General features: G+C 42.3%; 1 protein-coding gene across 6 annotated transcripts in view; it reads left to right on the top strand.

Annotated features, from left to right (window-relative positions):
* Positions 1-18,605, top strand: part of cald1a (caldesmon 1a) — a 53,339-nt gene that overhangs the window by 28,194 nt on the left and 6,540 nt on the right. For 3 of the 6 annotated variants that reach the window (XR_004694532.1, XM_035147097.1, XM_035147098.1), the window contains exons 3-13: positions 6,032-6,169; positions 8,259-8,694; positions 8,786-8,818; positions 8,913-9,023; positions 10,098-10,210; positions 11,377-11,650; positions 13,623-13,760; positions 17,155-17,198; positions 17,394-17,472; positions 18,030-18,170; positions 18,329-18,424. Coding sequence is in view for 5 of the 6 variants with exons in the window: in XM_035147097.1 (XP_035002988.1) it covers positions 6,032-6,169; positions 8,259-8,694; positions 8,786-8,818; positions 8,913-9,023; positions 10,098-10,210; positions 11,377-11,650; positions 13,623-13,760; positions 17,155-17,198; positions 17,394-17,472; positions 18,030-18,170; positions 18,329-18,424 (1,603 nt within the window). In the remaining variant the exon portion in view is untranslated. The remainder of the gene's footprint in view (positions 1-6,031; positions 6,170-8,258; positions 8,695-8,785; positions 8,819-8,912; positions 9,024-10,097; positions 10,211-11,376; positions 11,651-13,622; positions 13,761-17,154; positions 17,199-17,393; positions 17,473-18,029; positions 18,171-18,328; positions 18,425-18,605) is intronic. The other 3 variants (XM_035147099.1, XM_035147100.1, XM_035147102.1) reach the window with 3 other exon arrangements.

Raw genomic sequence — 18,605 nt, 5'->3', positions numbered from 1 at the left:
TTCCTTCATACAACCCTCATGAACCCCCTGCTGCTGGAATTATTTATGCAGTTTTGGAATGTTTATGTACATGGAGAAGATGGAATTTGGCAGAAGACGTAGACTAAGATGAGCCGGCAGAGAGACGAGATGAGGCCTGACCGACTGGTAGACAAAATGGACCCATGAACAAACAAGAGTTTTGACTTGTGAGCATCTTCGACGTTTACATTTTAAGCTCGGCAGGAGTTTGTTCATGTTCTGTTTATTTGGTCAGAGCAGCAATAATGTCAGCTGGCAGGCGACATGCTGCTGATGCTATTGATAAAAGATTACATCTCGACATTGTTTCCATTTCTGCCAATATATTGAAACAATCAATATTTACATGCCCCTCTTGGTCAGACTAGTCAAAACCACATGTCGTCTCATTGGCCTGCTTCCATTCAACCATCACTGAGCGGGCTGTGAGAAGCTGGAGAGCACAGGGAGAGTGTGGGCCCATATAATAACTGCTGCAGGAATGCCAAATTCCTGGCTATTATAAGTGTTTACTGGCCAGGTCTCCATGAGCTGTTTCCTACATGCTGGGACACTGAGATTGTCTGTGTGTGTGTGCGCGTGCGTGCATTCATCTGTGTCTGTCTCATTTTTGTTACTTCTTCAGGAGCTGGGCATAAACACTGACCATGTCAGGACCAGTATACCTCATGGGGACCAAGGCTCGGTCCTAATGAAACAAAATAAAGTTTCTGAGGTTTTGGTGAAAGTTAGGGATACGGTTTTGGTTACACTATCCACAATTAATGTAAATCGATGCTAAGTCCTAACAAGAATAGCTGCACAAACCTGTGTCTGTCTGCCTTTTTTTTTGTGAGTTGTTTTTGTCTCTCAGTCTGTGAGACTATGCTCATGCCTGTGTGTGCTGTGCATGTGCATTGGGGTTAGGATGAGCGCGTGCATGCAGTTACGCTTGCGGATATTCACATTAGTGTGCATGTGTGTCTGGATCAGCATCAGGTGATGATGGCTTGACAAGCTCCCTTCACTTTTCAAGTGTGTGTGCATGTGTCTGGTTTTCTGTCTCACATCACTGTCAGTTATTGTTGTAAGAAAATTACCATTGACATTGAGGTGCGCAATTGGCTTCAATATCCCTGATAGTTGTATTTTTTAAAGACACACAGACGTTTTCCTGCTCTACTAAGGTTTCTCACACTCATGTTCTTCAATTACCCAGTCCGTGCTGCTCATCAGTGCTTTAGTATGTTTCTGTTCACTGAAACACACACTCACTGACATGGGAATGTCTTTCTTTTTTCCCATCTTTTTTTTCCAAAGAGAGCACATGGATGGGGAATTTTCCCAGTCAATTCACTGACCAAAGGGTATTTGTGTCAGCTAAAAAATGTCTTCTGTAACAGGGATAGATCGTATAATTTACTTTAAAAGAAATAAGCTGTTGGTACTCTCTGTAAAAAGCAGCTACAACACTTGTGCTTGTCCCAGACTTGGCTGCAACAGAATACTTACACATTGTTCATATATCGATGATACTGTATTCTCTATAAGCACAAAGGCCGGTTTGCCTCTGTTCACAGTCTTAGTCTGAGCTAAGGTAAGCAGCTGCTGGCTTTTTATATTTGTCATGCAGAAATTAGAGTGACTTAGATCTCCTCATCTTAGTTTCACCTAGAAAGGGAATAAGCTTATTTCCCCAAATTTCTGGCTTTTTTCTGACCTGCAGTGACAGGAACATGACATCCGAGTGAATGCCCTAACTTAGTCTTGATGCTGACCTTTTCCGACACCATGTTGTGAAGATCATTGAACTTCCAGGCGTTGATGCGTAAATAGCCATGAACGTTTCTGTACTTATAGTTTTTAACTTCTCGGGAACAACGTGCAACAGTGATATCTTTTTTTTACTTTGCATTGTGCAAGATGCAAGTGATCTGAAATGGTTCCATCGCCGACAAGTTTGAAAAAGTGTAACTACTGCAACATTGGTTCTCGTTGCATTTTTGAAGTTGAACTTGACTCACCTGTGGAAAAAAACAGAAAACTTCTTCTGGCAGGGGCAAAGGAGTCAACCTCCCTTTTTTTAGTGAGTTTAAAAAACCTGCTTCTCTGCTGCCACATCCTTCTCTTGATTTTACCCCACTTTCAATCTCCTGATTCTGCTCCTCCCTACTCTCACTCTCTTCTCTCACAGTTAACTTTCCTCATCTTTTACTTTCACCTCTTCCCCCTCTCTCATCCTCTCCCTGTTCCTTCCTTTTGACAGGTCATATTCTTCCCCTTCACCATCTGTCTCATTTCCCACATCTTGTTCTCGATCTCATCTCCTCTCCCTCTCTCTATCCATTTCTCCCTCTGCGTTCTCTCCAGACCAGGAAGGGCTGAGGAAATAACACCCATCCTCCGTGAATGAGCCATGCCGAGCGAATCCCCCGCCCTGGGTGAATGGACCGCTCCAAACATGACCCAGTCGTGCAATCGTAAACCTTTTGGATTTGACAGGAGGGGACAGGGAGATACAGATAGAGAGATAGAGATCCGGAGGGAGAGGTTTATCCACGTATGCCAACTTTACATTTACCACATGGGCTTGGAGAGGATTTAAGATTTTACTTACTGTAGTTTACTTACTGCTTCATTCATCTGTGAGTAAGAATAAATGCAGTCTGGGGGAATTCTCTCAGCGCTCACATTGTGTTTTCTTGGAGGCAGCCCAGCAGAGAGCAGGGCGGGAGGGAGAGACAGACGGGGTACGATGTGGTTCTTCGGGCCCGCGGTAGGAAGGGAAACAGTCCAGAGAGACCAGCGTGGGAATGGGTCAGCATTTCTGACAGCGCAGGCCCCCACCCTCTTTCCCCTTCTTTCTCCCCCCCTCCCCCTGTTCACAGCAGCTTTTCTTTTCTCTCTCTCTCCTTCTATCTTCATCTTTTTTTTAAAACTTTTTTCCTCCCCTCTCTCTCGTCTCTTCGCTCGTAGGGGAGGGGTGAAGAAGTCTTTTCTCATGGGCTTCTCCCAAATTGTTTTCACTGACATTTCTGAGATATTTTGCTGTAAAGAAAATATTTGGACATATTTTCTCTCTAATAGGCTCAATGATGGCAATGTTTTGTGTGCCTGTTCTTTCTATGCAGATGGTCGCTTTGTGAATGCAGAATACTGCCTTAATCAGCTTTACTGTGCTATGAAGCATGTGGAGACTGAAGAGAATGAGGAATTTATGCATGTGTAAGAAAACTTTTAATTTCCTCTGCAGCTGTATCAGCCTGCACATGCAAAACTAAGTGTGTAGGGTCCATCTTAGCTGTTACTGTACTTGGCCACCCGGGGAAAATTAGTCTTTTACGTACTTTATACAGGCAGAAACAAATACCTGCAGTTTCAAACTGTAGCCACACATCATTCTGTACAGGAAAAGGTGTTGTCTGCGATAAAATCTGCAGATTACTCCTTTTTCCATTATCGTGCACTCCTTTTCCTTCCCTGTCTTTCATTTCTTACTTCTCCTCTTTATCCTCACTTTCCATTTCATTCGCTCTTTCAGTTCCTCTCCCTCCCCCTCCTCTCTCCCACCTCTCCCCATATTTCTGTGTCAGTATGCTGATAGAGTTTGGGGCCTAGGTTAGGAGAGGGATATTAAACCGGGGGCTTTGGTTGTGTATGCGTCTCCAGCCAAAGCTGTGATTGACAGGAATGCTAATTCAGCTTTTAGGAGTTTGTTCTTCCCTCCTACTGAGGAGTCTTTAACCCTGAGATTGTCGTCGTCACAGCTACCAAGGGTTTTTTTTTGGTTCCATATTTAGCTGTTGTCATTTTCTCTTTCTCATGACATTTGCTGCTGTTTCTGGGACGCTGCGGTCCTTTGGGAGTTAAGGCAGTTGTTTCGCAACTTTCCAATTTTTTTCCCCCAACAGAAACAACACATCACTGTGGCATTTTAAATTTGGGTTAATGTTGTTTCTACTGCAGGGGAAGTCATTTGAAGTTGATGGAATATAAATGGGATTTATGAAGAAAACTACTGCAGTACCTTTAAGGTGAAAAAACAACTTACTCTTTATCTTATGAATAAAAAGTTGAATAAAGCTGCTTTCAGACATGCACTTAACTCTAGATATCCTCCTGAAATTATCAAGAGGGGCTGCATTTGAGAAACTTCAGACACTGTCGATTATCGCTTTTCTGACTTGATGACTCTAAAATCTAAATGTTGCCGGTGTTTATCCTAAGTCACATATTCTCAAAGATTCCGACTTATCTGAACCAAGCACTTACTCGTGCACACATGTACATTATTGCGTTACGTCACTGATGTCACTGTCCCGTAGGTCCGGCCTGGGCGTTTACTGATTCATCCGTTCTGTTATGACAACATCCCTCATGTGAGAGAAAGAAAAAAAGAAATGGGAGGCTGATGGGGGGACGACATGAGGGGAAGGGAGAGGAAGAGGGGAAACTGTTGTTCACAAGCTGTAAAACCTCACATAAATCCAAGCAGCTTTAGCTCGGCTCACCACACATGTTGCAATTAACATGCAATAGCACGCTTCACCGGCCGACCTCAAAGGGCTGCGCTGTGATGTTAGGTAGCAAGGCATGTGGTCAGCCGTGGGTGTAAAGGTCGGCTGGGGCGAACACAGATGAAGCATGGAGCCGAGTTCATGGATGTCAGGTGGCGAGGAAAAGCAGTTTGGGAACTGATTCAACACTTTGGAATACAAGAACATTTCTGTCTCGGGTTTCATTACACTTAAATTTGTAGAATAGTATCAAGTATACTTTTCTTTTTGGGTGTTGCCTCTTTCCCTCAACCTGTCTCCTTCTACATCACTTAACACTTCTTGAGCGACTTTGGAGTGGCCCCAGAGAACAGTCTGAACATGTTGCTCTCAATCAACTTTAAGCACATAAATACACAGTAGCTCTTTAGCAAACTAAATCGTGAACAATGGAGTCGTGTTGATGATTACATGCAGCCGCACCCTTTACTTAATACACAATTATAAAAAGACATGTAATCCACTGCATGGCTGGTTGGATTTAGTTTTTTTTTTAAGGCAAGATATATTAGTGGAGAAAGAAGAACTAATACGGTAAGTGTTAAAACTTACCAGGCAGTCAGTGGATATTAAAAGTGCCGGTGCAATTTGTGCATATCTGTCATGTTAGCAGTATTCCAGAAGCAGTATCTTTAAAACCAGGCTCCCTGCAGCTTTGTTCTCTGTTGAGTATATTTGCTTTAGTCTCTTTAAGGAATAGTTCAACATTTTTGCTGTAGCTTCATATTTAGCACACATATATAAGAGCTGTGTAAATTTTCCCATCTAACTCTTGCCAATAGAGCAAATTAGTGTATTTTGCACAACTTTGAACAACTCCTTTAGACTGGGAATGTGATATTTGTGTTGAAATGTGCGTCTCAGCAAAACGGAGCTCTGCTATTTTATTAAGCAAGAAGTCTGATCTTTTAGGGCATCAGCACAAAATCCTGAAAAGTAGTTTTGACAAGAGAGATGTTTTAACTTCAAGAAAAATGCGATTATTAGATTTAATGTGGTATTAAATTCCTTGTAGAAATATAAACTTTTAACACGAGTGGTTGTTTTGCATGACAAAAATCACACTTATTCACCCCAGTCTGATGTGCTCCAGCACAAAAAAGACCAGTCGAAACTGTGGGCCAGGAGCAGTTTCTGTGTCTCTCTCTTATCCTCAGCCAAGCTGTGTCTCCAGACTGAGTTTTTATCAGCTCGTGAAAACTGCAGCCACGATAAGAAGTATTAGTTGTTGCACAGCTGACAGGTCAGCTTGATAGGAGAGAAGGGGGAAAAAAGCTCAGGACAAATCCACCAAGTTTGGTCACTGTGATGATTACAGTCCAATTTAAAGAATCGCTCACTTTGAAGTTTCCAACTGAGAAGCTAAACGGAGGAAGGGAAGAAACAGATGAAAGGTTAAAAGTTGGAATTTGGGGGAGAAAAATGTCTCTCTTTTGTTTCCTGATTCAGTCTCTCTCTTGTTTTGTCCCCCTCAGGTTGGCGAAGAATGATGATGACGAAGAAGAGGCGGCCCGTGAGAGAAGGCGCAGGGCACGCCAGGATAGGCTGAAGACCAGGGACGGCGAGGAGCCCAGTGGACAGCCAGACAGTCTGGTCATGACCAATAGCCACAGGTGACACACACACACAGCATCGCAAACTCTGTCTTAAATAAACATGTCGTAAGCAGCCAAGTGCTCAGCTCCATTTTTTATTAGCTCTCTAAGTTAGTTGAAATTGCTACTAGACTTATCGTTTGAAGGGAGAAAATGAATGAACCAGTTAATTGCATTAATATCTTTGTCAATGCAATATCATTACGGTATTGGTGCTAAAAGTTTGAAATATCCCAAAAAGTGTTTCTACACTGCAAACGATCTGAACTGTGGTTTGGTTTGATCCGGACCGAGACCACCTCTAAACTGAAAAGTCTGAAGGTCTGGACCCAACTAGGCATGAATGCGCCCTTAACGTTGAAAGAGAGGGAGCTTTTTGACAAGGAGTAGCAGATATGTTTGGCATATATTACAGTATGATTGGTTGGATGTTAAAGTTTGCTTTGTTACCACTGCATGTAGTATGCAACTTAGCCATGTTAGTGATTGCTCGAGCAGACAAACACTTATCCTGGTGCTCGTTTGTTTCAACAGGTATAAAAAAACACCCTTCTAGAAGAACATCGCTCTATCACAGCCCCATGAACAAAGCGTTAACATGTAGTGAATCAGCCCAGTTATGGTTGCTAAGCTGGCCAAATATTGTAATACTGTGAGGCGTTGCGTCCTGAAATAATACTGAAGTCAACAAGTTCAAGAGCTGAACCCCACTCCCTACCCAGTCCCAGCTGTCAATATAACAACCAACACATGATCTCATGTTCATCCATCAGAGACTCCTATAGGAACAAAAGGGGCAAAATATCAATTTCTATGAATTTTAAGGCTATGAGATCAATCATCTTGGCGAGAGTGGAAGAGATGGTGGGTTGCTCTGACCTCTTGCAACACAGTCGATGCTTTGTGGTCGTGAATGTTTCCCCTCTATGAGCTACGTACATCCTGGGCTGGTCGAACAACAAGGGGATTGTGCAGGAGGATGCTGAGGCAGGATCGTGTGCTGACTAGCCATTGTTGATTGTGTAGATGTAAGGATAATGTTTGCCAGACTTTTAGGTCACAATAGTTGGGAGTTTGCGTTTGAGTCAGTCGGTCGGACAGACTGTCTAGCACATTTTCTTAGTTGACAGATACTTGCACTCATAGACCTGGAATATGAGTGAAAATGTCAGTATTTATTTTCAGACTTGACCATTAGTTTATATTTCAAAGATATGGTGGAGCCTTGTCAATTAAGCCAAATGTCTGCTGCCATTTTTACAGCCACTCTGCAGACTTTGATTTCCTTTTAAGGTATTTATTTTTCCCACAAAGAAAGTTGGCTAGGGCTTTCGTGCTTTTTGACCATTTATTTTTTGAGGTGTCAGCGACCATTCAGTTTGGAGCCTATCAGCTATCGTTTGACAATAAATCAGCCTCTCGGGGCAACGACCAGTATTTTGGGGCTTCCAGTAAAAACAGCATTTGAGATGTGATTCAACAGAAGATGAGAGTCCTGACCTAGATATCTAGGTCAGGACTCTCATCTTCTGTTTGCAGTGTACTGTTTCTTTTATCACGCGAAAATGTTCCTCCACACAAACACAGCGATACTTTTAAATAGTGTTTTAGATCCGTACAACGTTTTAGCTCATCTCTATCAGCAGTTATTTGCTAATAAAAGCAGATAAATTGAAACACAGATAGATTTTACCTGTAGGCAACTAAAGCCTGCTCAAACATGATTGGTCAAAGTAGGAACAGACACCGGCCTACTCAAATGCAGAATATTATTTTTAATTAGTTGATAACGTCCCAACAATGTTAAGGTTCTGGAAACACTTTTTTGATATATCCCATTGTTTGACAGCCCAAAAATAATGAGTTACTTTACAACTGTTGTTTTTCTTCTTTTTTGTCCTGTTCTCATCAAAGCACAAATCATATGCTCATCCATCAACACCCTGCTGCACTTTAGATTCTCACATTCATGGGTCTTTCTCATCTTCATGGTAACAGAAGAATTGATGATGCATTCACTTCCACAGCTGACATCTCTTGCTCTGTCCTCAACACTTCCTCCTCCTTACCACACAGTGAATTGTTTGTCTCCTCTCCCTCCTCCTAGTGGGACAGAGACAGTGTCTGTGAGCAGCTCTTATGGAGGCGGTGGAGATGACGAGGACCAAGCCCTGCTGGACCGCATGGCCAAACGCGAGGAGAGACGGCAGAGGCGCATGAAAGAGGCGCTGGAGAGACAGAGGCAGGGGGACCCCGCTGAGACAGAGGACAACGGCAGCGTCGCCATGGAGAAAAACAATGATGAGGAGGAGAGGCCCTCATCCTGTCGTAGGGGTCGTTACCGTGATAATAATGAGGAGGAAGAGGAGAAGACGTTCGCGTACAGCTCCAGGAGAGAGGAGAAGCAGCGAGAAGAGCCAAGAGAGGAAGAGGAGGCTGCTCCTGGGGACGGAGAAGAAGCAGATGAGGGTGTGGATGAAGAGGAGGAGCAGGAAGTGGAAGTGGTGGAGGACAAACCGAGAAGGTCTTACCTGAGGGAACAGGTGAGTCATCTGCTCATTCTCCATTTACTTAAGAAATTTGTTGTTTTTTTGTAGCTCACAAATTGTGGGAATGTGATGCTTTTTTCTGTAGGAATCAGCTGAAGAGCCTAAAACTCTAAACAAGGTATGAGCATGGATTTATTGACTTTGCCACTCGCAGTGTTGAGCTGATCACTGGACTTTTTTTTCAAAGAACTGCTATAATCCTTTTTTCATAGGAACACACTGAAGAAGAAACGCATTCATTAGTCAGTGAGGCTTCAAATCAGGCCATGTCAGCAAATTCAGAGGCTGAGGAGGATGCAGTAGAATCAGGCGAGGAAGAAGAGGTACCAGAGGATGATAATGTAGATAATTCATCAGAGAATGAGCCTTTGACACCCATAAATGATACTGAAGAGGACAATGAGGTATCTGAGATACTGCACTCAGAGGATAATGAGGTATCATAAATGTGGTAAGAATTTCAGTAGAGGTGTCCTGCACAGCACAGAAACTATCTCTGGGTAACTTCACTGTCTCGATGCACCATTCAGGGACGTGATATTTAAAATATAATTTTTAGACTAGACCGCAAGAATTCCCATAATAAGGCCACATCGTCGACTTGTTGATGTGATTCATTCCAGAGCCAGACGCTGAAATTACCCAGACACCTTGTTTCGTCACAGTGTGGTCTGCACCGTTTGAAAACTGGTGGTGACTGAGCCTTTGGTTTTTATGAGGTGTGGTTGCAGCCGTGTTGTCAGATTTTTTAATAAGGTTAATGCTTTGCTCCACAGAGTGGTCACACTCCTGCATGTCTTCCACCTCAGCTATGAGAGCAGCAACACTCCACATTGCACTGAGTCCACTCCGAGATCTGACTGTAATAATCAGTGTGTATACTGCAAGGAGACGTCACTGAGACGTCATGTTATGTGTATACTGGTTATAGTTATTATTATTGCCACACATGTAGAAGGCGATAAGGGCTGGTGCTGGTGTCAATGTGCCATAAACAAAAACGTGTGATTTCCATAGTGGAATTTCTATGTCATGTCCTCTCAGATTGTTACAAAGACCTGTTAGACCTCCTGATGATGCTAGATGGCATCATCAGGAGGATAAGAGTATATTCAGTGCTACATGTTAATAATATACCATATGCTTTTTTATGTTTGGCTTGCAGTGTATACATTGAGCTTACACACTGCTGGAGACACTCCCAGGTTGATCACCTGTTAGATAATCTGCTGTCAGCAGTAATTCCGGAGTGGACTCTGTTTGATGTGATGTTCTGTGTTATTTTGTTTGGGGATGTGCTCTCTCTCTTTTACATCCTGTGAAGTCACACGCTAGATCCCGCCCACTCAGCCCACCCACCAGTTAAATCTTCGATCACTGTCTTTGTTTCTGTACAGGAGAATGAGAGGGGCGGGGCCAGGGAGGAGAGGGAGGAGCAAAGGAAGCAGAACGGAGGGCTGCACGAGGACGAGGCTCCCAAACAACACAGGAAACCCGAGAGGACCCTGAGGTACAACGACACGAGCAAAGTCACTACCTGCTTCTCACGCTGAGGCTCATTGTCAAGTTTTATTCATTATGCAAGAAACTTTTCCCCCAGTATTTATTCTCTGGCATTTTCAATGGTTTTCCAATGGTCCTGGTACGAAATGCAAAGTGAATACAGTGGAAACCACTTATAGTGATCACGGATATAGTGATCAACCATTTATATAGATCAAAAAGCTTGGGACAGAATCATTCCTATACAAATGCTGTTTAATAATTCGGTTGTAGTAATCACTAATTACAGTGTTCTTTTGGGGTCTTTTCTTACATGTTTGGACCAAAAAAAACACTTTCATAGTTTGTAGCTGTCACTTCTGCACTGGTTTCAATAAAGTTATGTTTAAAAAATTTAAAAAATAATTTCTAAAATTGTCACTCATCCTGATAGTGGCAGTAAAAGAATAAAAAAGAGAAATAGTGATATTGCTTTATGAAGCATATTTTGGCTAATTTCTGCAGTAACCTGATAGAACAGTGCCTCTCTCCCCTTGTCTAGTTGTGGGAGCCTTCTGCAGTAACTTAATATTGTCGAAACAAAGGTCAGCTGAAAAGATCAAGTTACCAAACAAAGATCACTGTTTCTTTCCAAAATAAGACTCTCAGAAGTGAAAATAAAAGACAAATAAAGTAAAACTATCAATATCACAACATTAAAACAGAATAAAGAACATTTTAAAGTAATTATATCCCCCTTAAATTCACTTAATTATAACTATTGCAGCTTGGATCTTAGTTTGAAATCGTGGAGAACTGAAGATCATTTCTGAATCAGTTTTTCAATCAAATGAGCTGTTGTTCAGCACTGAGGGGTAGCAGAGTATTGTGTTTTTGACATGGGTCACCTACAGTAAATCCTCCGTTTGAAACACTGAATAAAACCTCAGCTGAGCTGTTGCCTTAACTCTGCAAAGGTTACTGCTGGGGTTTGTGTGCATATGCATTGTCTGTGTGTGTTTGCTTGTCCATGAAAGAGACAAATCCTCCACTGCATGTTTAAATATTCAGTTTGTATCACATGTCTGGTGTTGACCTGTCTGTCAACAAGCTTTGTGTCCCGCTTGTACTGGTTTTGTCTCTGTTGCGATCTGCCTCTGTGCTCTAATCTTTGGTTGAATGCTTCTGGCCCAGTCGCGGAAGTGTACGCTCCCCTGAGGTGTCCGTGGTTGACGACGAGCAGGACGACGACAACGCTCGCCTGGAAGCGGAGCGCAAGCTGGAGGAGCTGAAGCGTCGCCGCGATGATGCAGAGAGCGAGGAGTTCGAGAGGATGAGGCAGAAGCAGCAGGAGGCCGAAGTTGAGCTGGAGGAGCTGAAGAGGAAGAGGGAGGACAGAAGGAAGGTGCTGGATGAGGAAGAGAAGCAGAAGAAGCAGGAGGAGGAAGAGAGGAAAGACCGAGAGGAGGTAGGAAAAAGAGAGAGGCATGTTGTGATGAGGTATTTTATTCAACTAATAGATTCTGTTTCATCAGTTCAGCTGATGTTCACCATTTGCTGAAGTTGAAATGAAAGTTAAATCCTCTAGGGTGTGTTTCCCATGACCGTGGGTGACTGACAATAAAATTACTGACTATGGGACATAATTTGATATTCTGTTTATGTGCAAATGTTGATACAAATCCACATAGTGCTGTTTATGTACTCAAAGTGATTTAAGACATCTGATTACAACAATTTAACACTTCATCCTGCTGTCAAGTCTTTTACTCTGAAAGTGGTGGCAACTAGCTTCCACTAGCTTAATGGTCTAGCTTGCTAATGTTAGTGCTGTGTTTCTCCTCCATTAGAAAGAAGGGGGTATAGCTAGTGTTAGCTGGCGCTCCTTCGTAGGTCCAGATCCTAGACTGAACATTAAGATGGACGTAGCGTCTCCACTTCCTCCCACTATCCAGAAATGAAGCCAAAATGGCCCGTATAGGAACACTGCTGTCTTAAACCCATGACATCATTTGGAGCCAGGTCCAGATGTGAAGAGGACACATAAACAGACGGTCAAATCTCAGAGCGACAAGAAGTCCTGTAATCTCTGTACATCGCATTGTTATTAGCATCACGATGTAAACTACAGTTACTAACGTACAGAGTAATGTACAAGATGATGGGATCACAGATTGTGCCAAGAAATGACCAACAATAATTCGATTAGATGAATTTGATTACCAGTAGAGATCCCAAAAAAGTAAAGAGCACTATCACAGCTGGAAAACTAATAGCACTTTCTTCTTTTTGGTGATTACTGCTTTGATGTAATAAGTAAAGCAAAACAAACGCCAGGATATACATGCTTTTGGAGCTAAATTTATATCTTTAAGTCTTTATTCCACAGCCCACATACACGCTCATTTTTTCACACATTTTCCGCACTACCTTCATGTTGATTTAGTCTTTACACCAATTTGAGCTGAAGCCTATGCTTTACACTCAAACCAGAGCCTCAGTGACGTTATCTCCCTATATTTCACTGCTATCATGACTCAGCCTATTTGGTCCCCTCTCCTAACTCACACATGTCAGTCCTTCTCCCTCCTCTTCCCTATGTATCTAAAACATGATAACCTCCTCCGCTCACAACGTGGTTCATATTCCCCTTCAGCTGCTCATGCTTCCGCCCAGCGTTCTTACTATTAGCCTGACTGGTCGTCTTTGTTGATCTTGGCTCTGAATGTGGCAGCCCGTCTCTCACTATCAGCCGCTGTTCCTCTCCTCTTGTGTGATGTTAATGAGGCCTTTTGGTTTGTAATTAAAAGATGGCCCAGAGATACAGAGAGACTAATTAACCAAGACAAGGCTGTTGAAAAGGGCTGATATACTGCCAACCACCAGCCCTCCTCTTAATACAGTACAAATGGTTCATACATTAATTGTTTGGGGGACTCTTGAAAGTGTGCATTTCTCCAGCTTTCCAAAAAGATTTTTTTTTTCCTGAGACAGGCAATCCCCATAAATAAGAATTAGATCAGGGATAATTGAATTTGTCCCTGACCTGCTTTATTGGATAAAGTAAGTAAATGAATTAGAAGATGGCTTGTATCTATTGTCTGGACCAGCTGCACTCTGGTTTTCTATTGGTGACTGACACTATATTTTATGTGATGACCTATGATAATATATATATATATATATACATATGTATTTTATTCTTTTATTCCTTAAGAAAGTCGATTAACTTTTATATCAGTATAAATACATTCTTTGCTCCAAACGCAAAGAACAGAGCGCCACCTGCACATGCTCCAATTAAATTACCAGAAAGAAACAACATATATCCAGCAACATTTTTTTTTAAAAATCAAGCATTGCTACTATCTTGATTTGAATGTTGTGCTCGGAAGAGTATCTGCTGAACCTCAGACTGTAAACACATCTTTCTCTCTCAGGATGAGAAGAGGAAGATGAAGGAGGAGATTGAAAGGAGGAGAGCAGAGGCGGCCGAGAAGAGACAGAAGGTGGAGGACGTTGTGGACGGCGAGGATAAACCCTTTAAGTGTGTCAGCCCCCGAGGCTCCTCCCTGAAGGTCAGTCCACCATTTTTGACCTCTGACCTCCACCAACGAGTGTCCAACCGGTTTTAATTTGCCATCTAACCACTTTCCTTCCCTGGCACAGCACATGTGCAGTTTATGATGATCATGGCGGCAGATTTTCTACTGGAAATTCTTGATTTCACACAGTTATGTCAGTTATGCCACCTGAATAAACAACAGTTGCTCGAGACTGTATCAGCTGTAGCTAGCTGCTCTAATGTGGCTAACATTAGCTCTGGAGTATAAAAAATATTTTTGAAATGGTAATCTTCTGAAAGTTTTTTCTTGATGGCAATATACTGGCTTTAGTGGTAAAAGACTGAGGATAAAGCTAACAGGCCCCAATTCCTCTCCTGGTGATTCCTCTGAACACATGTAAACAGAAGAACAGCATTGTTCTTGTTAATATTTAATTTTAAAATAACCCTGTGTGTCCGCTTTGTTTACATACTTACACACAGTGTGTTTCACTTTCAATGTTTCAAGAGAAAGTGTTAAAGGGTGAGCATGAGCCCAGGGCTATCGCAGGTAGCTTTGGTCTCATTAAAAAAGCAGGAAAGATCTGCTAACGTTAAAAAGTGTAAAGAAAAAAAAGTAGCCTGTAGCTACACATGCTAACTTTAGCAGCTTACATTACAGCAGACAAATATTTTTTAATTTTGTACACTTTTGCGTTGTTTTTGGCTTTGCAACATTCAAACTTTTATAAAGTATAATTCATATGATATTCTTACAATTGTAATTCTAAAATATTTTTGTATGTATTTGTATATATCTTCCTGTGCTGTATTAGCATGCCTTCCCAACACAGTTGTCAGTATAAAAGTTCTCCAGATCTTGCAAATCCCACTCATCTGGCAGTGCAGCAAAGCTCCAGCTAAACATTCAAAATATTTGGAGAGATTAAGTGCTAGATGACCCGCAACTGCCCCTCTCACCTCTTTTAGCTGTTTGCATGAAGTGTTATCTGACTGAGATGAAGGAGTGTTCGTATTTGAAAAGAACTTCAATGCACTGTGAGAGAAATATTTCGAAGTCAGCTGCTGGCAAATTGGGCTGTTTACTTAAAAATGTTGCTGACTTGTTAACCTGTTTGTCACGAGAAATACATAGAAAAACCAACCCAACGGAAACAACCCAGTGCATGCCCCTCCCAAGCTCGACCAAAGATAAATGCTTTTCATGGCGAAGGAACATTTAATAAACTCAAGTGTGGATAAATGTTTCCAGTGCCAAATCCCACATACTGAAAATCAAGGGGGATTTTCTGCTCGTGTAGAAAATCGAATTAGTGACAGTTAGGAGTGAGATTTCAGATTTCAGAGCTCAGCTCGAATGGTGTGTGAGATCTGATCGTACCAGAATCAAGTGCTTTGTTTGTTTGTGGCCAGTTTTGAAATTAATGTTGTTCAACTGTATTTTCCTCCCAGACGCAGCTTTACTTTGTCATCATGTTCACTGTAGGTACAGCTGTGTGTGTGTGTGTGTGTGTGTGTGTGCAACTGTCTGTTGCATAGTTCATACACTGCACACTACTGTGCATATGAATATTGGCTTTGCAGTGTGATACATTTTTGTTTTGTGGTGTCAGACTGTATTACCATGTCATAATACAGTTGGGCTACGTGTTGTTTCTTCCGACTTCGAATTCATTACCAGCTGCGACAGCATCACTGGTATTAATTTCGACCGTGTGTGCGTGTGTGTGTGTGTGTTTGATCACATAACGTGGTCCTTGAGGCGCCTACTGTAGCAGGAACTACCACATAAGAGGTGCCTGTCTGCCTGTAGACAGATAATATGACCGTATTAGCATCATGAAACACAAATGAAGATGTATAGTTGAGATTAAAATGAAGCAAGTAATGTACAGTTGGCTTGTTGCTTCTACAAACAGAAGTTGTTGAAGGCAGTGAAACTGAAGCAGAACATTGATGTTACAGAATGTAAAACCAAAACAATGAGCTGAAAGACACTACAAAAGATCCATAGTGCTGAGGTGAAATGGAGAGTTGGGTTATAAGTTTCTAGGTGGTTCATCACTATGAGTAAGACCTTTCAAACTGCACTTAGTGATTTGACCCATTGTTAATATATAACTGTTGGTCAGTGCAGCTTTATAATATGTTTTCATTCTCACAGCACACAATATGGAACATCCTGAGACTCATAATATAAAAAGAATGCACAGAGAGGGATTCATATCTATCTTATATATGTTGCTAGGGCCATATAAACACTACAGAGCAGAGATAGATCTGCTTTTCCATTTTTGTCACATAAATCAGATTTATGTGCTGAGGGAATTTCATGCCCAGTCAATTTTATATCACATCAAACATATATTTGTTTTCCTCATTGCCTTTTGCCGTTGTGTGTTTTTTGCCTGACAACAGCCATCTTATGGCACTTGTTATACTAAAACAAGGAGAATTATGCCCTCGCTATCAGCAATCACTGCCCGGAGGAACACACAGTCCCAGGAGCTCGCCTTCATGTTATCAGCAGTAAACCAGCATAACCCTGCTCCACACGACAGATAAAGTACAGTGTTCTGTGCTGGAGAAGGACGGAGGGACAGAATGAAGGACAGGCTGCGGGGATGCAGAGACGTGATTATGGTTAACAGGATTACTGTAACTGCGTTCGGATGGCTACAGCTCTTTAAAATGCATCGGAGAATGGGGAATTTCCTGCCGGGGAGTATTTTGGGAACTCCCACAGTCGGTAGCAGCCGAGCGCAAGGTCCTTTTTTTTCACAGAGAGAGAGGGGAGAGAGCTTTTTCTGCCGTTTCTTCTTTTGTCTGTTTAAATTTTTTTTTTTTTGCGAGCGTCTGAGGAGCGCATATGTTGCCCCTCGTTTAGCCGGTTTGTCGTATATCATAAACAATCCTCTGACTTTCCCACAGTCCAAAGACAGGGAAAAAACATGCTGTGTGTGTGTCTGTGTGGTGTGCATGCACAGAGGGAACAATTAGTTACACTGTGTGATCCTGATACAACTTATTGAGCTTATGAAGAAATTAAACAAAATTAAATATCCACTATTAAACGAATACAATCTGACGTAGTTAAATGGTTATTGACAAGAGGGCTAAATACTATATAGTGTAAGTTATGAATGTTGAAAGGACCTGTAATTATTTAGAACAGAACCATGTGTGTGTCTTCGTATCGACCCATGAACTTCAGTCACAAATGAAACTCCTCATACAAACAATAAAGAAACAATAGAGACATGGAAATCAAAAGGAGGGTTTGGTTTAACATCTGTTTTGAGGTTGCTGAAGAGTGAAGGAATAATATTGTGTTGCAGTGATGTATGCACGAGTGGAACATCACTGCCATATTTATAACCCAGAGGCTTTCTAACCCTTCTCTGCAGATCGGAGAGAGGGCAGAGTTCCTGAACAAGTCGGCACAGAAAAGGTAAACCCCTAACCCCACAACTGAAGCATCATGTTGTGTCTCAGTGAGTTTTTATTTGAGCGTGAAACCCAGAAGTGAACGTTTCATTCCCACTTGAGTGTCAGCTGTCAAGGAACTAAACACTTGTCAGTAAACAATATTCAAAGTGGCCTCATTTTTTGATGTACTGTATTCTAACTGTTTGCTTTTGCCCAGCAGCACAGTGAAGGCAGCTCATTCTCCTGTGGTGTCCAAGATAGACAACAGACTGGAGCAGTACACCTCAGCTGCTCAGGTTCGCTTCGATTCCACTTTTTAAAAATTGTTTGTCTGAGTTCATACACAACACCACTGTGTGTCAAACATCAGCAATATAAAAAGACTTCTTCCAGGAAAACACATCAGTAAGAAGAAAAAAATCTTGATGTCTAAGGCGTTAAAACTTTGCTGTTATGGGCATCAAACAGGAAGTAAAACCCAGAGACCCTATGATGTGAGCATCATGTGTCGCATTGCAAGTAACATAAAGAGTCATTTGAAATCAGGTTTGAGCAATAAGACTCACACACATGTCTAAACATCTGAATATGATACATAATTATTGAATTTCCTTATGCTGTGGGATTCCAGTGTCGATATGTGAAAAGTTAACTTTTTGGGGTCATTCTGGGCCTAAAATTAGCCCACACGTACCCATCCTCTGTCCTATTTCAACTGATTACAGAACAGTCATTCAGAACTGGCACATCATGTGTCTCCCTCATACTTTGTCTTCCCTTCTTCCTCAGTCGTGTCCAGCATGTTTCTCTCCCTGCTGTTCACCAAGTTTAACCCACCACCTTGTCTCTGCAGAGAGAGAACAAGGAGTCTCGATCCCCTCGCTCCGGAGCGGTGGATCTGCCCATGGTCACTGACAGCATACGAAACATCAAGAGCATGTGGGAGAGAGGCAGCGTGTTCAGCTCACCCGGGGGCGGCGGGAACACGTTCAAGGTAAAAGTCAGGGTGGGTGGAGGAGAGTTGATGAAACTTTGTGTGTGTAACTGGAGCAAAGAGAGAGAGAGGAAAGAGACCAATTCATTGGCACTTCCTGCTCGGCCCTGTTGCAGATGACGACCAGGCCTAGCTGACCTTTGACTCTGTTCAAACAGGAAGCAGCTGTGATGAAGACAGGCGTGGCGGGCCGCATCAACGACTGGCTGAATAAAACCCCTGAGAGCGGCAAAACATCAGGAGGAAGGCCAGCGGTAGGTCGTCGCTGTAGCAACCCTTGCAGCTACTGCTAACAAGAACTGTAAAACTGGTCAACGCGACTCCACTTCCTCTCACTGTTAAAGAATGAGGCCAAAGAATTCTTGATACGGGCGCTGCCATCTTGTGCTGTTGACGTCATGTGGAACCAGTGTCTGCACAGTAGTGATTAGGAAG

This window comes from Hippoglossus stenolepis, chromosome 22 (assembly GCF_022539355.2).
Source record: "Hippoglossus stenolepis isolate QCI-W04-F060 chromosome 22, HSTE1.2, whole genome shotgun sequence".
Taxonomy (NCBI): Eukaryota; Metazoa; Chordata; class Actinopteri; order Pleuronectiformes; family Pleuronectidae; genus Hippoglossus; species Hippoglossus stenolepis.
Note: the sequence above shows the minus strand (reverse complement) of the source record. Positions and strands in the feature narration are given on the sequence as shown.